Consider the following 23,662-nt stretch of genomic DNA (forward strand, 5'->3'; position numbering starts at 1 on the left):
CACCGCCATATTACAATAATGTAATATGACCAATAACCGTTGACGTTTTAAAATAGAGAAACCATAATGTATATATAGTAGTGGGCAGTGGCGTATTTTGGAAAAATTTTCGGAAGGTGTCCGAAAAAAATTTTGATACAGGATACAGGCAACGAGATTGAAAATTATCGAAAGTTTAATATTAATCATACTTCTGAGTTCAACGGAGTGGCGATTTTCTATTTCGATTAAATAAATATACTTAGATTTTCTTTGATGAAATAATGTATGTGTACTGCGCGATGTAATTATATTATACACTGTGATTCACCAAACATGTTCACCACCATTTTTATCCTTAATAATAAATTTATTAAAATTCTAATGTTTTGGAATGTTACTTAGGATCATATTTTAAAATACTCAGATTTGTTTACCATTTAATCCTTTAAATAATCATAATATGCTAATATCAGACAAAAAATATGTATTTTCCAAATTATATAGGTGTTAAGGTATTAATAAAAAAATTATTTATTTATATATTTAAATAAAAATGTATGAAATATGTTTCATTATTGCAGAATTTGTCTGGGAATTTTAATACATACAAATTGGATTTTGATGAAAAGTTTATTAGGTTTGGGTTAATAAGTAGAGCGTCAGTTTGAACGTAAATTGCATTTTTTTTTAATGCCACTTATATTACTAGTGCATTAGGTCGTTTAATTTTAAGACATTTTTCTTGTTTCTTAAAGCATTTAAACCCGTTTCATAGTTTGAAGTTTAGACCAGCCACGAACGGAGTATACATGATGCGGACTTACGTATTATAGGATATCCTTTGCACTCTTCTCAACTAAACTTTGAATACGTTTGATAAGTTAACTATTTTATTTTATTTTATATTTATTTACTTTTTTTTTACTTGTTCGAAATTCGATGTTTAATTATTCATAAAATTATCAAGAATTTTTTTTTGAAACCCGTGATAACGATTAAAAATAGTTAAAATTATAATTAATTTAAAAAATGTTATTTTGTAATGACTAAAAATCATGACTATAAAAAACTATTTGAGAAAATGAGCGTTAACTTTAAAAAAACCACTCAGTACACTTGCAAAAGGATATACTCGCAATACACCTCGGCCGGCGGCCATGTCACGGCCAGTAATAATATTAATAACGACGTTAAATATCTTAAGGACACGCTGTGTTATTAATATCATTATCTTCCTGGAGTTTCCGCATTGATCCTCCTCCGTACTCCCTTCTTCATACTCGTGACAACTGTGCTTACCTTTCTGCGATGTGGTTTTTTGCCCATATCACTCGGAAGTATCCACTTGACCGTCTGAAGATCGATTGAAAACGCGCCGACAACAGGTCATTGCCAAATCCACCAAGTAATTTTCACCCCATCACGGAACACAATACATAAATACGGATATCTAGTAATAATTTGCGTTATCTCGGCGTGGTGCAGACATTATACTGCAGACAACCGACGAGGTCGTACACGATGTCCATATTATCGTACCTATATAATCATTGTTATTATCATATAATATAATACAATCTCGATACGATTATACACGAATCATCAGATGTTACAATCTCATACTGTGTAATGTTAAACCTATCAACGTTATTAATCTTTTATTCCTGTCTCTGATTCACTTTTACATTTTGGCAAACGATCAATCGATTCGGCCTCAAACGTCCGTCATCCGGCCGGCCGGTGTATCCGTTTCCGGGACCGAAAGATATCGATTGAATGGATCTCTCAAACTCTCTTTCCCTCTCTTTCTTTCTCACTCTAAATATAACATATAATATTATGTTATAATATGCATATTATGTTTTGTGTACTTACTCTTCGAATGTGAAAATTCGGCATAATATGCTGACGCGTGAGGGTCACGGGTCACGTTAAACTCGTCGATTAATAACGACTAGTCGAGAGGACGTGTGTAGTTAAATAAACCGTCTGGATCGCATAGCACAATTATATTTGGAAAGAACTGTGCATTATAATGGATAAACTTTTATGATTTATGGCGTAGGTAAATATTATAAATGAATTATATTCATACAAGCTGACCACATATATATATATAATATGCCATAAGAATATAAGATGCATAAAAGAATTTATAAATCTGAGACGTGAAACTGTTTAGGTAACTAAATAAAACTAAATTCGATGACTTACAATAAACTGTAGTATATTGTGTGGTTCAAAACCGATCACTATATAACAATTAATATCGTTTTAACGTCATCTGTGAATAAAAACCGCGGGGTGCATGTCAATAAGGATGCATGGAGATGAACGGGGACAAAAAATGCACACGAGGAGCTCCCTGACCGTCTGACATAATATACTTTATAGATATAAGATATAAATAAATAAAAGTATACAACGTCATCACGATAATCTACGAGTTTCGTCCAGTACAATTCGATTTAAATGCGTAATTTTGTTGCGTGTGACCCAAATTCGCCTGAAGTGTAGAACTACAACCGCGGTACAAGCATAAAACAGCGTGAGGATTTATCAATTTCACTGAAATATCCTTTTTTGAAAAATTTACATGCACATAAATAATGAGTAAGCTGAATAGTGAATATTGATTACAGTAGTATAAAATAGACAATTCAAAATCATGCAGCCGCAGCTCAGCCGCCTACTCCTCCTCCTTCACTGTTCCATCACTACACCTCCTCTACCGACCGACCACTACAACACCATCACCGCCTCTTCACCACCACTTCACCTCCACCACCACTATTACACCACTACCCCTCCTACTCATCCGCCCCTATCAAATAAATCGATGATATCTGGTGAATAGACTTCAGACATTTGTTCTTCATCGTCATCGTCATCGTTGTTGTAATCTTCACGACTATAAATATTTTAAATGTCAGAAAATAATAATAATAATATTAAACTCGTGTTAAAAATAGTTTGTCATCTGTTGATTCTTCATCTCCGGTATCCTGCATTTCTTCTGATGCATACAGGTCCACCATATTTATGAGGGGTGGCGACACTTACTCTTCACGTCTAAACACAAAATATTATAAATTAAAAAGAAATATATGTATATAATATTAAAGTTCTTTACATTGGATTTATAATTAGTTCATCTATTAGTCGAAATACTCCGTCTAAATCCACAAGGTTGCTCATCAATAACAACGAATACGATAAATTAATGTAATAATAATAAAAAAAATAATATTAAACTTACGGTACAATTAAAGATTGATCCGCTGGTATGTCAAATTCGTATATGGTAGGGATTATAAGTATGGTAATGCTGGATAATAAAATCATACGTAAAAAATTGGTCACTTTAAATATATATATTACTAGCTGTCCCTCCCGGCGTTGCCCGGGCAAAAGTTACCTCAGATGAAATAGTTGGAAATAGCCAATATTATAACTATATATTATAAATGTGTGTGTCAGAAAACATCTTGCAAAATATGGTTATAGTATAAAGGGTAATCCAAAATGCTTAATTGACATGTAAGCACTTAAGATATTATTAAGGCCTGTTTGAACCTGTTGCAGGCATGAGATGACGAAGATATTTCATTTATAATTGCAATAATTATTACGTGAGTGATAAAGTATAAAGTTCTATTGAGTCTGCTGCAGGGATATAATGAAGGTGTGTGTGTGGTGGCAGCGACAGAGGTGTAGTGGGGGGAAGGCTGCAGCGGTGGTGGAGGTGTTAGAGGAGTTGGCGGAGGAGAAAGTCCTAGGATCGGCATTTTTATACTACTATTATAAATATAGGGTTATAAAATTTCATGAAATTTATTTTCTTGAAACATTTCATTTTGATGAAAAATAAAAATAAAATGCTTATTATACCTAAAAGTTTATAGTCGTCAACTTCTAAGTGAATATTTTTAAAAGTTGGTTTATTGTATGAAACAAAAAAAATATGTAACATATTTACATATAATTTATAAGTTGTTTAACAAATCTATAATAGTTATAACAAACTATATGATCTAAGTATTACATAATGAGCCAAGAGCACACATTCACATCACTCAGCCACATATGTACACATATTATACGACGTTTGTACACTTTATAATAAATAATTACTGAAAATACACTATTATTTCATTCATTGTTGGAATTGACTTCAACTTTATCTCAAACCATTATCTTTTGGATCGTTGATATACAACAATATTTTAAAAACTCATGTAGAAAAAATTTTTTATTCTCAAAATAATGCCAAGAATATTTTTCAGCACTACAAAATATAGAATATACAAATATGAAATAATAAATCAACAAAAATAATATGTTTTTCTTTAATTCTAAGTGTGTAATCAATTTATTGTTTCTAATCATCTATAACCGAGCACGTTTAAAAGAAGAAAAAATATTTTTCATAATTTCATTGAAATATTTCAAATTTAGAATACTAATAAACAAACCTTTAAAACAAATTGTTCTATCTCTGCTATGAAATAAATATTCACTATAGTTATGTCTATAATAATATTATAAACTATTATAGCTAAACACTAAATTTATAACATGGTTTACATAAAATAAAACTATAAAAGTGATTTAAAAAACTTTCCAGTGGATGATAATCATTGCGCGTCTTCGAACGTACTTTATAATATAAAAATAAAATTGTATTTTTATAAACTTTCACATAAAATACGTAGTATACTGCATGCCTACTGCATGCAGACTGCTGGCATCCGCCGACCGTATGAAATGGACTGGGGTAGCAAAATAATTTATCGATTGACTAATTTAATAATCATACTTATGCGTGATCACGGTTATAGGTTTAAACACTAAAGTATAATAAAATTATTGTCACGCAATACAATGCACATTTCATAGCCCTTTAACCTTTGGTTTTATTAAATATACCCATGCAATTGCCACTTTTCATAATTATATGCCATGCACAGTATTGTATAATATTATTAACTGTAATGATATGCTCACACATCATTATAATAAATAAACTAAAATCTTACAGAATAATAAATAACGGCCAGACTGTCGTTCGTAGAAATCGGTCATCCCCAATAAAACTATTGTCACCGACTAAAAGGTCTTTGCCGCCGAAGAGAAATCTAGTTCGGGGAAATACAAAAACGTTTGATAAAAACCGCCTACCTCTCTCTGGTCGGCATATCCGTATCGTCCCTTAAACCAGTGCATGAGCACCAACCACCAAAGTAACAACCTCTCAAGTACTAAAGAAAACCGATTTCAACGAGCGACAACTGGACTTCTTATGTAAGCAATAATCAGTGCGTTCGTTAATTCAATTTGTGTATTTGAAGTAGTACCTTATTTTATCTAAAACCTAAAAATCCTACAATATTGTCTACGAACAACTGCGAATCAGGTAAAGTGGCGCCCAACACAAGTTCAGTTTATTCAGATAAATAAACTGAGAATTGATCAAATACATTTTACAAAATTATATTCGTTATATAATATTATAATATTTTAATATTAATTTTAAGAATTAATAAAAAAATAAATTATCAATACAAAAAATATTAAAAATAAAACTTAGAAAAACAATAATAACAAAAAGTGATTTATTTATTAATAAAACATACTAAAACATACTAATTTAACAATTTACGATTTAACATAGGTATCATCATTTATTATAAAAACAAAACAAATTAATTTTATACTCATTAAAATAAAAAATTTACTTATTTAGTAAAAAATATATTAATTAAATCTATTAAATTAGTTGCAAAAATATTACAATTAAATAATTGTACATTACTTATTATAAAACTATTTTTTTTTAAATAATACAAATAGGTAATAAAATATGGGAGACAATAAAAAACCTTACTTTGAACCCGGAAAATTCACGGGAAATAATTCTGAAAACGTCGATTCTTTCTTAAAAAATTATCAAAGAGCTGCACTTATTAACGGATGGTCCGAATCTGAAAAAAGTCTATATATTCCCGTATTTTTAGAAGGCACTGCTCTCATATTTTATGACAATATTATGGATACCGTTGAAAACATTAATTGGTCCGATCTAGAAAAAAAATTTAGACTAGAATTTGAACCCATTGCCCAAAATCATATGCTTCGAATAATGCTTGAAAAACGCAAACAGAAACCCGATGAACAAAGTGTGTCTTACATTAATGAAGTAGAGTCATTGTGTAGGCGAATTGACAAAGATATGTCACAAGGAGAAATGGTACGAAGTATAATGAAAGGCTTAAAACCCACAATATTGAGATGTATAGGAATATTAGGAAATGAAACACTTGATGAACTTAAAAAAAACGTTCGCAAATATGAACTTATAGAGTTTATGACAGCAGATAGTATAGATAAAAACCCATATGAAATTGAAACAGAGATAATTGAAAATAAAATCCAGCAAATAAATACAAACTACATACTAAAATCCAACGAAAATAGTAAATTACGAGAGGAAATAGAAAATTTAAAAGAAACTATAGGTCAGTTAAAACTATCTCAGATAAACAATGATAACAATTATCAAAACAATTTTACTAAATACGACCCAATTTTTAGATATAACGAAAATAACAGTAATTATAACAATAATAATAATAATTCAGTACACACAATACAATGCTCGATATGCTCGAAGAATAACCACACTGAATATGAATGTTACTTTAAAAACAAACTTAATATAATATGTCAATTATGCAATAAATTTGGACATTCCGCGATCACTTGTCGTTCAAGTACAACTAACAAAAAGTCAAAAAAATTAAATACAAGGTTAAACTCTTCTGATAATTGTTCATCTTTAAATACAGAAATACGGAAACAAAATATAAATAAAATTAACTGTACACCCGATGCTATTTATATTGAAGCTCAATTTAATAATATTACCTTACCAATAACAATTGACACGGGGGCAAACATATGTTGTATTAGACAAGAACTACTACCCAGTAATTATACAATAATGCCGAGTACACTACAGCTATCAGGACCAGATAATGAACCACTATGCGTGGTAGGTATAACCAAAATTAAAATCAAAATTGACAATAACTATTTCAATATTGACGCTCACGTAGTAAAAAAATTAAGCAGCGCAATCTTACTTGGAAATGACTTTTTGATCAAAAATAATGCCCTGATCGATTTCAAAGACAATAACATTATTTTAAATAATAATATAAATATCCAATTAAAAATCAACAATATAAACGCGCTCAATAGTATAAATAATACCAACAATATTATAGAATTAATGGGTAGCATATTTAATTGCCCAGATAACTTTGCTATAGCTCATTGTATATCTGCAGATATCAAAATGAATAAGGGGATAACAAATTTAATATCCAAAGTATACGGTGATACTAAACCACAACTTGCATTAAAAGAAATAAATGTGGGGGACACAATACCTATAATCAATAACCATAAAACTATATTTCACTTAATAACAAAAAATTTACACTACCACAAACCCAAATATAAAGATGTAAAATCTTCAATTCATAATCTAAAACTTGAAGCTACAAAACTAAACATTTCAAAAATTGCAATACCCACCTTAGCTTCAGGGATAGACAAATTAAATTGGTCTATAGTAAAACAATTAATATACTCAGAATTTCAAAATACTAACATTGAAATACATATATACCATAAAGATGAACAAAACATAACACAAAATTGGAAATTAAAAGAACACGCTAACATAATAAATAACATTTATACATTTTTTAATGATAATAATAATAATTATAATAATAATATTAATAATAATAAAAACAAAACCAAAATAAAAGACATGATACAACCTAAAAATCAAAATCAAGCCAATAATATATTTCCTATATTCAAACCAGAAGAAAACGTTCTCAATGATGGGAATTTGAATTGTATACCGTTACAACAAAAATGTCCAATACAATTCCCAACAATATAGTTCACATACAAGAAGTACCGACACTCGCTTCATTGATACACAATATAAAACTTAAAGATACGATAAACGATGGTAAAAACACAACGATTAAAATAAATAAAATACAAATCACTCCGATCGAAAATCATACAAAAAGAAATAAAAAATTAACATAATACCCTAACAAACCAATTGGTATACAAACAAAAAAAAATAAATAATAAAAAGGTCAAACAAACCAACATTCTTAAAAGTACCAAAAACATTAATCTATAATTCACAAATCACACAACACTTGTAAAATAAACCAATTAATAATAAAAATACTTACTCTGACAAGTATCCAAACTATATATTATGAAAACAAAAAAAAATATTAATACAAAATCTTATAGGAGACTCAACCATATTATCAACCTCTTAAAGGATTAAAAAAAAAAAAAAAAAACCCCAAATAAATGTTTTGTTTTATTAACATAACTAAAAAAAAAAAAAAAAATCATGAACTTTTAAGACTACTTATATAAACTACTATAAGAACTATTACATAACTATTGTACAAAAATGACAGAATAATAATAATAAATACAAATAACCTACTTTAAATTACTTACCTAAGTACTAAAATAAATTTAACCTAATTTAAGTCAACATAAGCACAAAAGTAAATGTTAAAACAAATGAATGATAAAAAAAAAAATGTTAAATGATTAACCTAAGTTAAGTTAGAATAAGATATAAAAAAATGTTAAAGCAAGTAAATACAAAGATTGTGTAATTTTTTCTCTAACCTAATTTTAAGGCAGCATGAAAACAAATATAAAAAAAAAAATATAAATAAATAAAAAAAAAATGTATGATTAACCTAAGTTAAGTTAGAATAAGATATAAAAAAATGTTAAAACAAGTAAATACAAAGATTGTGTAATTTTTTCTCTCTAACCTAATTTTAAGTCAGCATGAAAACAAATGTAAAAAAAAATATAAATTAAAAAAAAAAATGTAAGAAGATTAACCTAAGTTAAGTTAGAATAAGATATAAAAAAAATGTTAAAGCAAGTAAATACAAAGATTGTGTAATTTTTTCTCTAACCTAATCTTAAAGCAGCATGAAAACAAATGTAAAAAAAAAATATAAATAAAAAAAAAAATGTATGATTAACCTAAGTTAAGTTAGAATAGGATATAAAAAAATGTTAAAGCAAGTAAATACAGAGAATGTGTAAAATTTTTTTTTTTCTAACCTAATTTAACTCAGCATGAATTCAAATGTAAAAAAAAAATATATAAATAAATGAAAAAGAAAATAATGTAAAATATTTAAGCTAATATAAGTAAGAAAATAAATTTTAAGGCTAGGAAACAAAAAAAAAATGTAAAAAAAAACCACATTTAACATTTAAGTTATCAAAAATATATTCTATGAACTAAGTACATTGTAAGCAAATTAAATATAAAATGTGTATAATTAGATAAGGATACCAAAAATGTCATTGATTAAAACTTAAAACTATGTAAAAGAAAATTAGTACTCAAAAAAAATATAGAATAAGAACAAAATATTATGTAAAAAATTCATGATATGCCAACATGACAATATATTGTACACAAAAATTAAATTTAAAAAAAAGAAATTGTATAGCTATCATTACAACACCAGATAGGGAACTTAAAATATAAAATATATAAAATCATTAACAATAAAAGAAACGCAACAATGGAATGAAGGTAGAACAAACTTTCAGTTTCAGTTCTATCTTCTTAATTTTTCCTATATAATATGTAAACCTTAATTTTATTACCATTACCCTTTATAGATTGTATAAATAAACATGTATATTTATATATATATATATATCAACTAGCCGACCCGTCACAGCTTCGCCCGTGATTGGTTGTTTATTTTGCCTTCGGACCATGATATGTAGAATTTTTTATTCAAATATTATTGTTTAATGTGATCGGCAAGTAAATATAAAAAACGGTTAATGAAAACGGATTGAAATTTTTCTAGCGTTATAAATGATAAAAACAAATACAGATAAAAAAGAAATAATTTATGGTTGATAAAGAATTTGATTGAAGTTGATGAAGAAAAAAAAACAATTAAAATAAGAATTTTATAAGACTTTTGAGTATATGATGTTTTTTGTTATATTTCCTGTTGAAATTAAAATCATAAGATGATTCGGGTCTCCAGTTCGAGAAAATGCCACGTATAATTGCCCATGTGAAAAGCACTCTGTACGAAGATCTATGCCAACGTACTTGAATGTTTGACCTTGTGCTTTGTTTATGGTAATCGCAAAAGCAACTTTAACCGGGAATTGAAGCCGTTTGAAAGAAAACGGCAAGTCAGAGGGAATCATGGGAATTCTTGGAATAAATGCAATTTCTCCTTTCGCTGGCCCTGTAAGAATTACGGCTTCTAGAATATTATTTCGCAACGATTTTATTTGTAATCTTGTACCGTTACATAAGTTTGGTGGTTGAAGATTACGTAATAATGTAATTGGAGCACCAATTTTTAATTTTAGTTTATGAGGAGGAAATCCCGAAGGAGAAAGAGAATTGAGAAATTCTTGTGGATAATGAATAGCATCATCTGTTGATGTAACTGTGTCAATAGATAGATATTCACGTGAGTGTCCATCGAGTTTTAGAAGAATGATATCATTAATTTCTTCTGCTGTTACATTTCTTGGAGAGATAATAGCTCTTTCACATAACCACTGATAAGATTTATTGGACAGATTAAAAATGTCAGGATAAACTGTAGAAATCAAGTCTTCCACGTTATTGACCACCCGTTCAATCGTGTGATTGACAGAAATGTAACCATATTCATTTTCTAAAGTTCCATTTCCAATTTTCAACAACTGTGCTGGAAAAATATCGTCCCCTCCGCATAAATAAACTCTCATGTTTGTTCGCAAATAAAGTTTTTCAACATAGTTCCATATAGGGGAAGATTTTAAGCAAGCATTAACGACATCAGCTCGAGTACCTTTAGGGATTACTGGTAAGGTTTGACGGAAATCACCAGCGAAAACAAATGTTATGCCACCCATAAACTTATTATTACACCTAAGATCTTTTAATGTTCGATAAATTGCTTCGATATGTGATCTGTGACTCATTGTACACTAATCCCACACAACGAATGAGGTTTCTTGAAGAATTTTTCCAAGAGGGCCATTTTTACAAATCGGACAAACGTATTCTGTATCAAATAATACATTTAACGGTAACTTGAAAGTCGAGTGAGCAGTTCTGCCGCCATTAAGGAGAGTTGCTGCTATACCAGATGAAGCTACTGCTAATGCAACTTTACCTGAGGATCTAATTTGAGCCAACAACAAATTAATTAGGAATGTTTTTCCTGTACCACCCGGAGCATCTAAAAAAAAACTCTTCCTTGATGATTCATTACGCTTTCTGTAATAACATTAAAAGCATATTTTTGATCATTTACTAATTTTGATAAATTGATTTCTACAAATTCTTGTAATCGGTTATTATCGTTAGAACGCAAAATTGAGAATTCAAAAGGATCAGATGCATTTTCATTTCGAACAGGTGAGTTCATTCCAAATTCAGTTAAATATTTTTCAGAAAGACAAACAACTTTATCTTCTATTTCAATCAAACCTCTATTAAATATTTCATCAGAAAAAGTAAATTGCAAGTCATTTAATCGAGTGCGCTCTGTATGAAGAATATCTTCACAAAAATCATTTCTGAACTGTTCCCACAAAGATTGAGGTTCAGACGGTTGGCAGAAAACTATGATTATTGCGAATAATTCTCTTAATTTTGAAGGACTTTCTGAAAGAGTTGCCTCCGCTAGAGTATTTTTCCATTGCTCGTCATTTTCTAAAAGCTCAAGAGCAAAACATGTAGCTTTAAAAGTCGCGTGAATGACTCCATCAAAGGCCTTCAAGCTTTCAAATGAAGTAGGACCTTGTACATAATTTAGTAACAATCTTAAATGGTAGCACTCACTTTGATTTGGGTGAATCGTATAAATTCTACCAATGGCAGTGTCCATTTTTATTCCTGGCCAACCTGGAACATCTTTTCCCCGTCTTCTCTTTAACCAGCCTCTGCTATTATCCCAGGTGTAATAAGAAGGAACTTCATGATAGAACAGTGTTTTCGCAAAATCATCATGTGAACACAGTTCAAAAAATGCAGTTAGTGTCGTTTTTCTTGGATTTCCAATAACTTGATGAAGATTATTAGCATTAAAGAAAACACGCTGTCCATTTTCTAGATGAACAGCCAAGTGCTGAACTGTTGGATCTCTATCATGGATATCAAAATTGAAAATTATCCAAAACGCTTCAGAAGTACATATGTATCGACCATTCAAATAATTTGTAATCTCATCGTTTTCACGATTAACAGAAAAAGTAGCTCTATCTGATCCCTTATTAATATGTTTACATATGTATTTTATCGCTTTAACCGAATGACAGTATTCTACGTTAATATGCGCATTAAAGCACCTAGATAGCACTGGACAATACGGTACAACCCAACGGTTGTCAACCACGATTTCTGTTTGACCACGAACTTTTAATATTGCAGTATAACCTCCATCATCTGGTGATCTCCGTCGGTAAGTCGGATAACCATCATCTCCAGTTTGAGTATCCCTGACCAATTTGTGAGGGTATTTCTTACTACATTTTCCATTATTCATACATGGCAATCTAATATTTAACTCGCCGCATGGGCCATGAATCATATTCTTGCATACTATTTCATAAAGTATAGGATCTCTGTCTTTGTTTGGTATCTCGGCAGAAATAATTTTATCAATTTCATCTGGCTGAATTTTCGTTTGTAACCACAAAAGAATGAGGCAGTGTGGCAAACCTCGTTTTTGCCATTCAACACTGTAAACATAACAATTTACATCTCCGAAAATATATTTATTTTTTAATACATGCATAAACTTTTTTACTTTGAGATGAAAAACTCTAGAGATTATATCGTGTCTATCAAACGACTTTTGGTCTTGAAATAATTCATTTTTTATTTCCGGCCATTCCGGGTTGCATGTAAAAGTAATAAATAAATCTGGACGGCCAAATTTACGAACATAAGTCATGGCATCCTGATTTTTTCCATGCATGTAACGTGGGGAGCCAGTAAAAGAGGAGGGAAGAATTACTTGTTGCCCCACGTTATTAGCATTAATATTTGCATCATTGTTAACAGCATCTCGGAGGTGAACATAATCATCCGCACGTAGTTGTTTTTGATGGTTACGAATAAAGTGTAGTCTTTCAGAAATCATTTTTGCCATCATATCTACGGCGAATTGGCTGAATAATGTTTTGTAATAATGTAGATGATTTAGACTTGTTTCTCTAACCATAAACCTATAAGAATAAAATTGCATGCAGGATACAGTTTTGGTTCGATTTTGGTTATTTTCCTGTAATATATTAATGTGATAACCGTCTTCGCCTCTAGTATACATCAATGGATATTGCAGTGCATCATAAGATCTATTCAATTCGGAAACTCGACTCAAGTGTCCACTCCGACCATGCAGAACTATATCTCTGGGACCTTTATCTTCATTAACTAATAATACAGCTACTTCATCGATGGTAGGTGCATTATATTGACCTCTATGTTCATCTTGAGGAACTCTGTCAGCATGAATAATTAACTTAAAGTTTTGCAACTCATCAAACGACCTCGACTCCAGATTAGATCTAAAGCTCTGTATGAGGTGATTATTTTCACGCAAAACTGTTTGCAATGATTCAATGAGACCTCTTTTTAAATTTGGAATCATATTTGTTCGAATATATATTTGATCCGACTCTGACATAAAATATATTTGTAAAAATTTAGCATTATTTCCAATTTTGGGTAATAAACTACCTATTAAATGATGCACTTGACCCTGAATTTTAAAAGAGGGCATGAAGTTCCCTTCACTTATTTCGTTTGCTCCAAACGATGTCATTTGAAACATAGTGTTATACCGTCTAGAATTATTAAAGAAATGTTTTGATAGAGGGTGAGAATTATCAATTAAACTTTTAATTAGGTCTGGAAGATCCTCAAATTGGTGTAAAACAACTTTACCGTCAGCGCAGCAAAGTCCATGGGTTTCATCTTTCCATTTTTTTGCATGGCACTTAGGACATAATATAGTCATTCGTCCAATTTGAAGCGCTTTAATATTTAAATAATCAATCTCGGATTGATAATTAAACGCTGATTTCATACTCAAAGCGTTACGTTGCTCTTGAGCACGTGTTTGAGAACGTTCTGGTGTGTTATTTTGTTGCCTACTGTTATACATTCGAGTTGCATTGGCAGTTCTTCTGCTAATGCGTGCTCTTTGCGCTCTCGGCATGATAATGAGGTTGATACCGAGTTGCGGTCGAGATTATAACAGGTAAAAAAAAAAAATCCGAGTTGCGGTCGGGATCAAAACAGGTTAAATATCAAAATATGTAAAAATTTTAGTTGCGGTAAAAAAATATGATTAATAATTATTATGTTTTAAATATTGTCATAGTTACATATTATTATGCTAAATACTAAAATAAAACGGTCAAAATACGTCCCGCACAATATAGGTACAATTGTTTTTAATTTTTTATGAACTTTTATGAACTTTTTTATTGACAAAAGTGGTACTATAACCTTCAGCAGAGTGTCGGGTTTCAGCCAAAAAAAATTTCAGCCAAATCGGTCCAGTAGTTTTCTCGGTTAGCGCGGTCGAAGAAAAACCCTTACAATTTTATATATAGTATAGATAGATATATATCCAATTTGAATTATATTCGTACTTATAAACTTTCAACTTTCAATTTTTGAACTTTAAAATTTGTTTTTTCTCTCTCTCTCTCTTATATTCAAATATATGTATTGCTCTCACTCTCGCCTACGAGCGGTGTTGTGAGGGCACAACACAAAAAAGTGCAGGGTGGATGTAATGATATGCTCACACATCATTATAATAAATAAACTAAAATCTTACAGAATAATAAATAACGGCCAGACTGTCGTTCGTAGAAATCGGTCATCCCCAATAAAACTATTGTCACCGACTAAAAGGTCTTTGCCGCCGAAGAGAAATCTAGTTCGGGGAAATACAAAAACGTTTGATAAAAACCGCCTACCTCTCTCTGGTCGGCATATCCGTATCGTCCCTTAAACCAGTGCATGAGCACCAACCACCAAAGTAACAACCTCTCAAGTACCAAAGAAAACCGATTTCAACGAGCGACAACTGGACTTCTTATGCAAGCAATAATCAGTGCGTTCGTTAATTCAATTTGTGTATTTGAAGTAGTACTTTATTTTATCTAAAACCTAAAAATCCTACAATATTGTCTACGAACAACTGCGAATCAGGTAAGGCATTTAATATAATATTTTATATTTATTGCGTTAATACACTTTATGTGCTTTTTACATAAAATTACATTGTACGGTGTATTTGATCTAATTCTCGAATACACGATCTCGAGAGCCCTCCGAACACCTGGAGGAAGGTAATAGCTTAATTTTACTATTTTAACTTCTATTTTAATATAAATATCGACAGGAGTCGTATTTATATTCGTATTTTTATTTTATCTTATTTTTACGTTATTACATAACGAAGAAGAACTACGCATTTAAAGTTTAAAACGTTAGTCGTAATTTTTAAAACTCAAGAATTTTATTTGTTATTTTATTTTTGTTTATTTTTTTTTTATTTTATTTTGTTTTATTTTACTACGTAGTCGGTTGTTGATGCATATTATACAATAATATGAAAATATAATGATATATTAAGTATATGAAGCCAACAAGTTCAAGGGTGGAAAACTGCCCACTTAGGTCGAATGGTTGTGTTTTGTATGTATTTAGAACTCACTATGATAAACTACTTACCAAACTACATACTTTGAAACGACAAATCTCAGAAACTACGCGACCGAATTGGTTGATTCTTTTATGGTTGTGTTCGTAATTGTCAGGACAAGGTTTGTTTGAAAGAAAATTTTAGGAAAATCCACCAGTAAAATAGGAAATCTGAAAGGCGAAAATACAACAGTGTTACCGTCTGTCATGATATATTTTTGTTTATTGTAAGGTTACTATTGGTTATGATTGAATATAATTGTAAGCCTGCAGTATTTTATATTTGATCAAAACCATAATATAACTTAGTCTTAGTAAAAATGGGATTCCTAACGCTAACTTATCGACTGTTGTCTCGGGAACACATGCAACATTGCATATAAAATATTTATAATTTTTTATTAGGTTTATTTATTTAATTTCATATTAAAATTTAGATTTATTTTGTGTAATTTTAATATTATTTAATAACAATAGGTAAATACGCTAAACATTGTTTTTGTTTAGGTTATCATATTATAATATGTAATTGTATATACTAATGTTGTCTACACTTTTGAAAATCATATGAAATAGAAATATAATAATATAGAATACCAAGGTACCTCCTAAGTTAAAAATCGAAAAATCAATAACTAACGGTAATTTTTAGGTCGGGAATTTTTTTTTCCAAATACCACCTATAAGTTATAGGCTATAACTACCACTAAAGTTAAAAATACGTATCACTGCATAATTTGTGAACGCTGAACAGCGATACAAATGCACACTGTATGATTATACAACTTGCAGTTGAATAATATAGAATGGTATCGTATACATTTATTATATGATTATTATACTGCAATATTTAATACCGAGAGGTATAAGAAATAAAAATACAAAATAAATTATAGGTTTTAAATTGATTGACAACGATGCATAAATAATGCACAGGTACATATTATTAATAATTCGGAGGCCTAGTGGTTGGCTGCAGTATCTAGTTGAGGCATCGTCCGGCGTCCCACATTATCACTGACCCTTGGCACGCCATATTGAAGAAGGTAAGACTAACCAAAGGGCCTCCTATAAAAGTGAGTGTGTTGCCATTTCACATGAATAGGTAGCAGCGGACAACTAAAATTAACAGCAATTGGTGGAAAAAATTGCTCGCACCGACCTTGTTGTGTAGGTACGTATATTATATTAGGTTTAATTTTATAAGATCCAATGTTTTTACTTTTTGTATTGTAATGAACGATTAAAAACGTTCAATAATGATCGACTAGCAAGTGTTTCAAATCACATCGATGTACATTATTTAAAAATTGAGTTTGATAACAATTTATAAAATTTTTTTAGGAAACGAGGATAAGTGACAACGCAATTTTCTTTAAAGGTTAGTTTGGGTTTTGCGTGTATAATATTTACGATGGTTCCGTTTTAAGTGACGCGCACGAATATAGTATATTTTTGTCAACAAACGACTAAACGATAATATGTATTATAACTTATAAGATATATTATTTTTTGTTTTCCAACAGTATATACCTATGTTAATAATATAACGATGGACGTTCGGAACGAGGAAAGCCACGTTTTCACCATCAAGTTGGCAAAACTAACAGGGTTGTTCCAGTTATTGGCTCCTGGAACTGTAAAATACCGTGGTCGAAACATCTATCACATTGCCATGGTGTGCGTTTTGCTGGGCTTGGGTCTCATCTCGTTGATTATGATCCTCAGCGGTCTGTACTACTGGACGAGCAATATATCTATAAGTATGGATTATTTTTGGAAATCAGAATTCGCGTTGTACATAATCTACAAGATGTGGTTCGTCGTCCGCCACTCGGACGACATATGGAATTGTCTGTCGATCGCGCGGTACGATTTCACATCGATCAACGACCAGAACAGACACATACTGGATCGTTGGCGACAACGTTTGGCGTGGTTTACGACCATATACTCGATAATTTACTTAACGTCCACGTTCAGTTACTTGGTAATTCCCTTGGCATTCGGTGAGGATAAATCGCCAGTCAAAAGCCCCGACGGTTCAATCGGGTATTACCGGCAGAACGCCATGAATTTATATTTAATCGTATCCGACGAAACGTACAACGCACACTATTATATGTTTTACTTCGTCGAGACATTATTCGTCGTCTTTACGGGATGTTTTTTCCTCATATTCGACTGTCTTCTGGTTACGCTGTGCTTTTGTACGTGCTGTCAGATGCAAATCATTTGCTCTGCGTTCGAATCGGTGGGACACAAATCACTTCGTGACCACGATTCCCAAATCGGTGATGGTAAGTACTACTTTTAAGGTATACTCAAAAGCGTACTACACACTTGTATACATAGTTACAAGAGGTGGGTCGAACTGTTCGAAGTCTAGAAATCTAGATGTTCGGTTCAAGTTTGTGTCGAACAAAGTTTTAAAAAAACCAAACCAAACCGAACTCAAACAAAAAGTTTGAGATTCAATAATTAATACGAAATCCAAAAAAAAATAATTAGAACACATCATACATTTCAAACCAAAAATGTTTTCGTTTTGAGTTCGGGTTTTACACACTATTAAAGCATTCAAAAAAAATTCTTAACATTTCAGTAAAAATAATTTTTTTATTAATTTAATATAGATTTTATTTCATCAATAATTGTTTTTCATCTTATGATGTTTTGTAATGTGTTCTAATTTTTATATTTAGGACTTCTTCTGAAAATGTCTTTCTTTTTCAGTTTACAACTAAGTCTAAACAACTAAATTTCTACGATTTAAATATGTCTTATGATACTTGTAGTGTGTTTTAGTTGACCAAATTAATATTACTAAAATAAATTACATTGTACGACGTTAAAGGTAATTTTCAAAATTTGCTCATACTTTTAATATTTACTAAACTAATGGAAACCGAAAAATTTACACAATTGCTTTGTTTCCTTGTAGTTTCTACAGATGAAAATATAAAGATACCACCTTATGAACACGATTTGATATATTATAATGAATTAAAAACAATTGCTATGGATCATCAACGCGTAATGGAGTAAGAGTTTATTTTTATTTTTTTTTATTAAATTATCATTAAATAGTACTATATTTTAACTGAAAAATAAATCTTAACTGACTAGATATGCATGAAAATAATCATTACATATTTAAGTTAACATATTATGGGTAAGAACTAAGCTAAAAGCTTAGAAATAACTTAAAAAATTCTAAAAAATAAACTACTTAACTTAGATAAATGTTTTTACCATTAAAACTGTTCTTATACCTAATCGGATTTACAAATTTGCTAATCATACGATAAATTTTAAATTTTTAAATTTTCAGTGTTAAAAAATAAAAATATTTTTTTTTGTATATTATACGGAATGTGCAAGTGTGTGCAAGTTATGCACCTATAATTATAGGTGTATAAAAAAAATTTTAAAATAAAATTGATTGGAACAAAATGTATTTCATCTGTCAGGTTTTCCTGTTCCATTATGTATAAGTTTGCAAAATAAAACTCAAAATAATTCGTATATGAAGGTAGAATGCAAGTAAAGTTTAATAGGGATATTTATATAAATTATATAAATTATTTATTTTATAGTTTATTTAGACTATAAAACGATAGTATAATATACTAAATATGCAGATAAATACACTTTTTCTGATACTTGAGCGATAAAAGGTTGAGTGGTGCTTCCAAATTTTAACGTTAGGGTGCCGAATGTGTCAAGTCATAACCTTAAGTTAATCCAAATGACTTAGCCCGGCTCTGCCATTCTTTTTTTTTTCAGGAAATATGAAGAATTTTTAACACTATTTCGACGAGTGATTTTGTCACACATATTCGTATCGTCATTAGCGGTCATCGCGGTTTTGTTTACTTTCATAATGGTAACATTTACATAGTACTCAGATTACAATAACATTTTTCTATCAACTCAATGTGATTTAATATTAAGCGTGTACCTACAATTATTATTTAGATGAATGAGATTATTGATGTCTAATGATATTTTTGAAAGTTAAGAATTTATAATTGCTCAATGATCTTCTATAATAATATGTTTTACAAGTTATACAGTTGTGCATATTTCGATTACGAATTGTACTCAACTTAAAACGAGTATCACAATCGCTAGTATCACATGAGCAATAGTTCAGTACTTCCCTGCAATGAAAACAACAAATTTTGTTATGACATAATTATGTTCATAATGTTAATAGTTTTCGTACACCTAAACTCATAAAAAAACTAGTTTTTTATATCCTTTTTGTCAACGTTAATAAAATATTATATCGTTAAATTTGGTATTATGATTATACATTTAAATTATCCACTGGCAATTTCCATTCCAAATGAGTATAATATTAAATTCGTTGAAGTTCATAATATGTGCACAGTATTTGTGAACTAAGTTAGGAAGTAATAACTTATTTGGAGTAAAATGATTTCAGAGTTTCTCCAACGGTGATAGATTTAAGACTTCAGAAGTTGTAGTAGAAAAAATATTTTTCTCAATTCCTTCAATATTGTTTCAAATATTTATGGTGTGTCATTTATTTGGCAATATACAAGATCAAGTAATTTGAAATGCATTATTTATTTATTTATCAATTGTGGATCCTGCATGTACCTATGTCTTGTGTTTTGTGAATTGTTATGGTATTACTTACCTATTTCAGATCAAAATTACCGAAAATATGTTAATGATTATGTATTAATCATACTATGTGCCAGGTACCTAGGTACTAACATGCACGGATATATAATTATAATATTATACTATTAAATAATTATTAGTTAACCAATACAATTAATACGAAACACTGTATGTATGTTGTCTACAAAAGTAACATTTCAATTTTACACACATAAAATATTTATGTAGACAATATATAGATACCTTCATCATAAAGTATAAAATTCTGTTAATTATACACTTTTGAAACTATGAACATACACGCTTTAGCAAAAGTATCGGATTCGATGAATTTATAGTCCCAGGTTTAAAATGAACGTTATTATTAAAACTTTTTTTTATTAAAGAAAAATTCAATAATAGACGCATTGTACGGCAGTAATTGGACCGAAATGAACATGAAATGTAAAAAATTGGTATTATTGACAATGAAATTGAATAATGCTAACAACCAACAGTTAAAATTTACTAGAACAAAAATTGTAAACTTGGAAATGTTTTTTAAAGTAAGTACTAATATAATATTATAATTTAACTAGTACTAAAAAAATATTAGCCGAATGCATTAATTATGGAACTAGTATTTTGCGATCTTAATTCCTAACTTATTAATTTACAATTGTTTAAAAAATAATGAAATATTTAAGATAATATTTAACCAACCTAATCTAACTTTGAGATACCTTGGATTTCATTTCTAATCCAGAGTTGTAAAATAAATACAATTTGTAAATTTTTATGGTTTTGACAAAATGATATACCTTATGAATAAAAAATATTAATTTACTTAGGTATTTGATAAAATTATCAAATTATTTCGGTCTTTAATAAATCTTTAATAAGTATTTATTAATATTTTTTTATTATTATTACAGACGATGGGTAATTGCTACACAGTTATTTCGGTTTTAGTAAATTATATACAAACAAAGGATACCTAAATAGATTTTGTTCATATTTATTTTAAATCTAGTAAATTATTAGATTATTGTCTAGTCGAATTTAAATATATTATAACTATAAACCTAGTTCTAATAATTATTTAAATTACTAATGACTTCTAAGTTATAACGTATTATTGTAGTTAACATAAATAGATAATTATGGTCATGTAACAGTTCACACAGAGCTTATTGTAAATCATCAAAATAAAACATGTATTGTCATATATTTTTGTTATAAAATATGTAATTCATCATTCGTGAAATAAAAAGTAGGCAATTAGGTAGGTACCACCCTGCTGTACATTAGGTGTCGTGTGTCACACTGTTATGTATACGAATATTATAAAGAGGAAAGATTTGTTTGTTTGAAACGAATAAACTCAAAAACTACTGGACCGGGAACTTTGACCAAGAAAGGTGCTCAAATTGGGATTTTGAGATTTACGGAGGAAATTTTTGTTTATAAATGGTTGCTATTGGTTATCGAATAAATAAATAAATATTAATAAACTAGCTGATCCGGTGCACTTCGTTGCCCGTTAAATGTACCAACTCTGTATGACTCAAACTTTGTTCAATTTATTTATTTATTTATTTATTTATTTATGGTGTTCAAAATTTATTTTAACTTTTCTGTTGCCTGGAATAAAAATGCTGATTCGCAGCAGTGTATATTATTAGGTATAGGCAATCTACCTGCGGTGGATCGCGGACCCAGTGCGGTTTGTACGTAAGTGTATGATTTAACTCTAAAGTATCAAAGTTATACCAAGTTTATTTTGATATGATACGGTGGATTAATATAATCAATTAATACATGATCCTAACCTAACCTAACCGTACTAAAATCCGATGAATAAAAAAACCAAATTTAACCCTTTTTAAATTAGCCTATCTTCTTCCCAGTAATCTGCACACAAACGTTAATTTATAATATAGCTATACTGATCCTGCGCACTTCATGGCCCGTAAAAAATGAAAAACTCTTAAAAAAATTGTGATTGTTCAACTCCTTTTTTGTGTAACTCACTGCAGTAAGTGCAGCTCAGCCACCCTGGTAGGCAATGTGCGAAAATTCGACTTGATGCATGCTTGTGCCAGATCTGCCCGAATAACCAATAGCAACCAATAATAAATAAATACTAATTCTATTAACTATTTCTCCTATAACCAATAGCAACTATTTATAAACAAATATTTCCATCGTAAATCTCAAAATCTCTGTTTGAGCACTTGTGTGTGAAAATTCGATTTGATGCATGCTTGTACCAGATCTGCCCGCCCGATTAACCAATAGCAACCAATAATAAACAAATATACTATTGAACCCTGCACTCGTGATCCATAATTATGTATGACACTCAACACTGAAGTCAAATGTGTTAAGTGTAGGCTGTGACGCTGTGTAGTTATTATTTATGTTTATACGACGTTAATTATACCGGCAATGTCAGTCTCCGTACAATGTAGATATTATCACCCAAAATGCAGATAACATACAGCGCGATCAATGTTGATGTAGATAAATTACGACGCAAGTTCCAAAATACCTACCTACCTATATTATTATACATTTATTTACTTACTAAAAAAATTGAATAAAAATTTATTTCATTAAATTTTACAAAACAAATAAAATCAACTAAATAATAATGATTAATTAATTAAAAATTAGTTTGTTATTAAAACAAAATTTATTAGTCAGCCTTTTTTGTAACATATATGGTCACAAAAAAAAAAAATAATAATAATAATAACTAAAATGGATCGCGAGTTCGACCGGCTTGAAAACCACTGATTTATATTATAATATTGGTAGACAGGTAGTATAGGTAGTAGGTACGTTGTACAAGGAATTTCGAGTATAATTAGTAAAAATAATTTATTTAAAAATATATATAAATACATATTATAATTTATTAAAAATAATAGGATATAGGATGGTACCTGCAACACTTTTATAGTTCATAGTTTTAAATATTACGAGGTATACTTAAACATATTAGTTATTACTTATTACACTTATGCTTAGTAGGGCCCATTATTGTTCGAAATAAACAATAAAACGCTAATAATATTAGTCTATATTAAAGGCAAGGTGGAGTCTATACAAAATTCGCAGTGCCTATCGTCGTATCGATAAAATTTATCATTAATGATCATTACGGTGATTGAATATGTATAATAC

General features: G+C 29.7%; 3 protein-coding genes across 3 annotated transcripts; 1 reads left to right on the top strand and 2 right to left on the bottom strand.

Moving 5' to 3' along the window:
- Positions 1–2,796: 2,796 nt before the first annotated feature.
- Positions 2,797–11,082, bottom strand: LOC132948285 (uncharacterized). The gene is made up of 3 exons (XM_061018700.1): positions 10,211–11,082; positions 3,046–3,054; positions 2,797–2,893 (listed from the first exon to the last, which is right to left on the bottom strand). Exons 1-3 carry the CDS (start codon positions 11,080–11,082, stop codon positions 2,797–2,799), a joined length of 978 nt encoding a protein of 325 aa, XP_060874683.1.
- LOC132948288 (uncharacterized) lies at positions 11,079–14,330 on the bottom strand. Its single transcript, XM_061018706.1, has 3 exons — positions 12,907–14,330; positions 11,418–12,846; positions 11,079–11,165 (listed from the first exon to the last, which is right to left on the bottom strand). The coding sequence occupies exons 1-3, from the start codon at positions 14,328–14,330 to the stop codon at positions 11,079–11,081; spliced, it is 2,940 nt and encodes a 979-aa protein (XP_060874689.1).
- A 3,054-nt stretch (positions 14,331–17,384) lies between these two features.
- LOC132948290 (uncharacterized) lies at positions 17,385–21,471 on the top strand. The gene is made up of 6 exons (XM_061018708.1): positions 17,385–18,126; positions 18,777–18,876; positions 19,622–19,721; positions 20,286–20,411; positions 20,878–21,036; positions 21,406–21,471. Exons 1-6 carry the CDS (start codon positions 17,385–17,387, stop codon positions 21,469–21,471), a joined length of 1,293 nt encoding a protein of 430 aa, XP_060874691.1.
- The last annotated feature ends 2,191 nt before the right edge of the window (positions 21,472–23,662 follow it).

This window comes from Metopolophium dirhodum, chromosome 7 (genome assembly GCF_019925205.1).
Source record: "Metopolophium dirhodum isolate CAU chromosome 7, ASM1992520v1, whole genome shotgun sequence".
Taxonomy (NCBI): domain Eukaryota; kingdom Metazoa; phylum Arthropoda; class Insecta; order Hemiptera; family Aphididae; genus Metopolophium; species Metopolophium dirhodum.

What these genes read in the sequence shown, in the direction of transcription:
- LOC132948290 (XM_061018708.1), top strand. Translation starts at nt 17,385, where the DNA reads ATGGACGTTCGGAACGAGGAAAGCCACGTTTTCACCATCAAGTTGGCA. An exon ending in GATCATCAACGCGTAATGGA is followed by an intron (nt 18,877 to 19,621) that starts GTAAGAGTTTAT and finishes TTTTTTTTTCAG; the next exon opens with GAAATATGAAGAATTTTTAA. An exon ending in TTGGCAATATACAAGATCAA is followed by an intron (nt 20,412 to 20,877) that starts GTAATTTGAAAT and finishes TTTTTATTAAAG; the next exon opens with AAAAATTCAATAATAGACGC.
- LOC132948285 (XM_061018700.1), bottom strand. Translation starts at nt 11,082, where the DNA reads ATGAGTCACAGATCACATATCGAAGCAATTTATCGAACATTAAAAGAT.
- LOC132948288 (XM_061018706.1), bottom strand. Translation starts at nt 14,330, where the DNA reads ATGCCGAGAGCGCAAAGAGCACGCATTAGCAGAAGAACTGCCAATGCA. An exon ending in TTTCATCTCAAAGTAAAAAA is followed by an intron (nt 12,847 to 12,906) that starts GTTTATGCATGT and finishes TTATGTTTACAG; the next exon opens with TGTTGAATGGCAAAAACGAG. An exon ending in AAATCAATTTATCAAAATTA is followed by an intron (nt 11,166 to 11,417) that starts GTAAATGATCAA and finishes TATTTGATACAG; the next exon opens with AATACGTTTGTCCGATTTGT.